Source organism: Suillus fuscotomentosus (genome assembly GCF_016647785.1).
Source record: "Suillus fuscotomentosus strain FC203 chromosome Unknown F5891scaffold_5, whole genome shotgun sequence".
Lineage (NCBI taxonomy): Eukaryota > Fungi > Basidiomycota > Agaricomycetes > Boletales > Suillaceae > Suillus > Suillus fuscotomentosus.
In genome coordinates, this window is record NW_024539517.1 from 285,290 (window position 1) to 290,938 (window position 5,649).

Genomic DNA, 5,649 nt, shown 5'->3' on the forward strand with positions numbered 1-5,649 from the left:
ATGTCAGGTACCAGTGGGTATAATAGCCATAGCAGTAAACCCAAGCACCAATGTTGTACAATTTCAAACTAATTTGATTATAGTCTGAAAATGTCTAACTATTTATCTGTTTTTTGGATGTTTGGTGGAGGAAAATGAGGAAATGCCTGCAGTGTTTGTGTGGCATTTTAACACCAAATCAGTGCCTTCAAGGATGCCGTGGCAAAGCAGGTTGAGCTGACCTCAAAGTAGACAGCAACCACCACAATAGAACACGAGCCTGTCTCAGGTGAGACAGAAGTTGACAATCAGGAGCAGGAGACTGAGCAGGAGGCAGAGGTGGAAACTCAGGAGGTAGATGAGAGTTATGAACTGCTAATATTCTAACCCTCCACTTACAGAAATATACCCTGCACATGAACACCAAGATGGAACTCAACCTAGTGCCTTGTGCAACATGTACGAATCAGGAATGCTTGTGCCACTGCTCCACTAAGGGCATGTCGTATTTTGAGTGCTACAAGAGGAAGATTAAGTGCTCCCTTATACAAGGTAAGTTTGTACCTCATATGTCTGGCAAGATCAGCACTGAATCTAGAGACAGGCAAAGGAAAGCAGAAGACTGTGCCACCTCCACCTCCACCCCTACCAGTGCTAGTTCCCAAGCCCAAACCGAAGCTAAAGCCAGTTGCAACAACTATCCATCCTGTCAGGGCATCTTCAAAGGCTACACAAGTGCTAGGCCCGGCTACTAGGACTAAGAGTAAGTCAAGCAACCCACCTACTGATACACCAGCACCACCATAGTTGGTGCCAGGCCCATTGAGTGTGCAGAACAATGCCTATATGAAGATTTGGTTGAGTAGCAAGTAGAAGGTTGCGGCTATTGAGGAAGAAGCGAGCAAAAGCAAGGATGATGACAAAGATGTATACCTGGCCAGTAGAGTGTATGGCCTCACTGACATCCTCCAGATGATAGAGATGGCTAGCACCATCTTGAGGAAGGAGGTAGAGGAGATTGACAGGCAGGTGTCCAAACACTGCTGCCACCACCACTCAATAGGATGCTTACTTGTACTGTATAATACCAAACAACATGATTATACTTGTCATTTGTGTGTTCACTATTTACCTAATGCCAAATGCATGGAACACAATATCAATTTTGTGGCTGGACATTTTCTCACAATCATCTCACCAACATCCAGCTGCAAACTCCTAAAGAAAATTGAGATAGCATTGAAACACTCAAAACTAAAGGAGAAGACAATAGATTTGGATGCCTTAGATGCCAGCTTAGAGGAGATTTATTATGAGAGAGCAGATGAATGTGAGGACAAAGATGATGAGGATGATAACTTTGGAGTTGGTGATTTAATTGATAAAGCTCTTGTGCTGGTAAAGCAGGTTTGTCTTGACTTTCATCTGACACAGACCAAATACCACCAAATGCTATTTCTCCAACAATTTACCAAAACTTTTGGGGCTACTTACACACCCAGCCAACTGGCAAAACTTGCAGGTGGTGCAATGTTTGTCTCTGTTGATTTCGCCTGTTATCACTCAATTCGGACTGACTTTTGCAAGTGACATACTCAGTGTGACGATACCGAGTGTATGTAGAGTTATTTAATTTTTATCAATGCTCGTGAGAATTCATTGTTGACATTCGCCATGCTCGAAAGGCGTGTCAATTGAGAAGTACTTGTCTACATACCCATGCTGTGGAATATAATGCTACATACTCACACCCAAATCCTCGACTGATGGACTATCAAATATCACAGAAGCTCAACAACATACTACAGTGCCTGGAGGTCAACAGGATGACCATTTCAGACTTCATAGAACAACTGCTCCAAAGCACGGACCAGATTCACGAGTCAGCAAAGAACATTTTAGTGCAATAAGGCTCGGAGATTTGTACTCACCTTTATCAGTATCCTGACACTCACACATCAACATCTTTGTGTACCGCTGTCATTGAATAACAAAGGAATCCAGAATGTGAGTGTCTTGCCAGAGCCTATAGGTGATAAAGTACAACATCTCTCTTCTTCAGTTGTGCGTAGGCAGACTGCACTTGCCAATTACAAGGTATGAAGCCAAACCGTTCGTGGACCACGGTGTGTATGGTAGCTATAGATGGTATATCATAGTTTAGGGGGGGCGAAGCCATCACTGATGTGTATTGCGGCAAATGAAAATGGCACTGACAAAAATTAAATAACCCTACATAAACTTGGTATTGTCACACTGAGCGTGTCACTCACAAAAGTCAGTCCAAATTGAGTGATAACAGGCGAAATCAAGAGAGGCAAACATCGCACCACCTGCAAGTTTTGCCAGTTGGCTGGGTGTGTAAGTAGTCCCAAAAGTTTCAGTAAATCACTGGAGAAACAGAGCTTGGTTGTGTTTGTCACATGCCGGGGGCTCTCTTACACATCTGCCGATGGGTAGGAGTCTGTATCTAACCTAGCTTTATTACAGTATCACTAGTCATTATATCTAATGCTTTCATACATAGCCAGAGATTATCTAATTATCCAGGGTAGTAGTACTATATTGGAGCATGTATTCTTAAGTGGTGGGCTAACTGGAATGAAATAATGCAATCATCTCAAGAAGAATGTATTTGAGAGCTTACAGCTACTGAAAAGTGCATATTTCAATAGACACATCTTAGCTGCTAGTGATGCTAAGTAACATCTAGATTTATTGATCATTGCACTCTATGACAAAGATGACAAAGAGTTGATCTAATGTAGTACTAGTTTACTTACTTTTGTCTCTAGCTATGTTTGTAAGAATTTTTTTGTTAGTTTGGTTCTTAGTTCAAACCTTTGCTAAACTAGAAGTGGACCATTATCAAACTAAACTAATAGTCTGGTCCATGGTTATCTGAGAACCAGACCAAACTAGACTTTTTCATCACTACTAGCTCTCACTTGTGTGCCATTGGAACCAGTTGCAAACTGGCACTTGAAGTGGTATATAAAAACTGCAAGATCATCTACCATGGGCAGCACTTTTTAGTGCTTTCTATGGTCTATCAAACCTGTAGGACACAATATATTTCTGGGACATTCTCTCCTAGGAGGGTCTCCCTTAATTCCTTAAGAGTTATCAGAATATACTGTACTTTCATAGGCCTTATCAGAGAGTTGGTTTTGATCCTCTCAAAAGACTCTGAAGAGCCTTTAGCACATCATAGTTCTTGTCACTGCTAACATAATTTAGAGCCTCTAGCATGTTATTATGGTTCTTGTCATTGTTGACATAATTTAGAGCCTTTTGTGTTATAACTGGAATAAGTTGAGTTGTCTGTATCTGAACAGACAAGCTAGAGATAGACTGTATTCTATTCTCAGATGAAAGATCAAGGATTCTGGCTAAGGCAAGTGGTGGCAGCTTCCTTAGAATAGTAGTTCTAAGACAACTAAAATGGAACCTTTGATTGAGCAAATGTTTTAGATAAAACTCAGTAGATTAAAGTGAGGAATATAAATGCTATCTATAGTACTTATATAGGTATATAGGGATATCAGGCAGCACACAGACCAAGCCAAGAGTATCTTCAAATGGATAATGGACTTTATGATACTGCATAACATTATACACATACTATGGCTCATGAGAGTAGCCATAAAGAGACTGATAAGGGTCATATAAGATATTGCAAGAGTTGTAATGAAAAATATCTTAAGAGTTAGCATAAAGGACCTCATAATAAGGCTCTTATCATGATGGTCAGGGATGGCCTTATAATGAGATTCCTATAAATGACATAGAGGATCATGTAAATAGTTGCAAGATTTACAAGAGTTGTTAATAATATCACACTTAAGGGAATTGGTGGTTGCTTTAAAAAACACAAAGAAGAAAATTAACATTATTTTACACTGTTATTTCAAAGACAATGCATGAAAAATACAGTATTATTCTTGAAGGAACATAATTAATTTTTGCATTATGTCTCACACACAGAACATCATTGAAACACAAATTACTTTTTTTCAATGTTATGACAGAAAAAATGAGAGGACATTTCTATCTTCTCAATCAATGTTTTTTGGATTTTGGTGGAGGAACATGGGAAAATGCCTGCAGTAAATGAAGGTTCCTATAGCTCCAGAATTAATGATGGTGGTTTTTTGACAATTTTCTGATGACTTCAAGAGATAACGGTAAGAAAGATGTGAAGTTCCTTTCATTCACCAATAGCTCATATAAGGGGACACTGATGTCGATTCAGGTCCCTCTTTCAAAAATCCTCATTCATCCATCTATTTTCTTCTTCTTCTTCTTCTTCTTCTTCTTCTTCTTCTTCTTCTTCTTTCATCTCTGTCTTTTGTACAATGGGTACATTCTTCTTCTTCTAAGGGCATTCTCTGACCAGATGTTCCATCTGATGACAGATCAAACATTTGCTGATATATATGTGTTCTTGGTGTTCAGCTTCAGTGAGATATTCTATAACCATAGTATCACAGTCACACATGGGGACATATCACTGATTTTCATATTTCTTCTTCTTCTGCTGCATAGGATGACAGTCCTTATAGCCTGCAGGCAATGATAGCAGTTGCCTAAATCAATAACTGTTTTGATTGGATTATTAAAGTCTCTGGGAACACTTTCCATGCCAAATAATTTCAATAGGAGGCCAAAGTTAATGCCAAAGTTAATGCCAAAGTTTGAGTCGTCTTGGAAATACTGGATCTTGGTTGCATTATCTTCGATTTTAGCTTGCACTGCAAGGTGCTGGAAGTTAGCAATGTAGGTTTGCATGTTGACACTTCCTTGCTTGAGTACATGCATCTTCATCATGACAGTGCCAGTAGAATCTATTAGTGAAAACACCTTATTGAAGGATTCTAGGAAGTCCTTCATTATTCCATATCCTTTCTTCTGGCCTGATGAGTTGATACTCTGGGTGCCCTCTAAGAATGTTTCTGTCCAAAGTCTAGCCTTTCATTTATCCATAAATGATATGATGAAGATAATATGCTGCTTGTCATCCTTGTAGAGTTTCTGTTAAGAATGTGCTCAAGGGTCGAATCCGAAGGGCTTGGCTTCAGCTCGTGCGCTGCACCCCTTACCCGAGTATGTACCCCTAACTTCCGAAGGCTGTTGAACGATGTCTGAAGGTTACCAGACAATGTCCAAAGGGCGTCAGGCGATGTCCGATGCACAGGAATTCCAGCAGATGTTCGGGAACAAGAGATAAGACTAATCCAGATGAAGTCTGAATTAGAAAGGAAACAGTGGAGGACTACCAGAGGTAGAGGCAGAGGTGACAAGTCTATAGGAGTCAATCCTAAGACAAGTGGAGGACGATGAGAGAGAACTCAAGTCAGATGGAGAAGAGAATGAGCAGGGTCTAAGATAATATTCGAATTGAGGAAGTACAAAGACTCTACAGGGTTTATATACTACTAAGGACTTATCGGAGAAATGAGATGCGCAGTCTGAAGCTATGTGAGGCTGTGGACGGAGTGTATAGAAAAGTCAAACACTAGTCTATCGGAAAATAGTAAATGAAGCTGGAGATGAGAACAGAGGAAAATAAAGGCAGAAATAAAATGAGGTACGGAAAATGATTATAGTCTAACTGGAGTAGGAATGTATGAAAGGATAAGGCATGGAAGTTAGACGCAAATCGGATCT

At 40.0% G+C, this 5,649-nt stretch overlaps 1 protein-coding gene across 1 annotated transcript; it reads left to right on the plus strand.

The window, feature by feature from the left end:
* Window positions 1-1,889, plus strand: F5891DRAFT_975569 (uncharacterized protein; the record flags this gene model as incomplete). The annotated part of the gene is made up of 7 exons (XM_041376533.1): window positions 1-13; window positions 269-333; window positions 381-531; window positions 578-742; window positions 959-1,008; window positions 1,204-1,386; window positions 1,788-1,889. The coding sequence occupies 7 exons, from the start codon at window positions 1-3 to the stop codon at window positions 1,887-1,889; spliced, it is 729 nt and encodes a 242-aa protein (XP_041231692.1).
* Window positions 1,890-5,649: the final 3,760 nt, after the last annotated feature.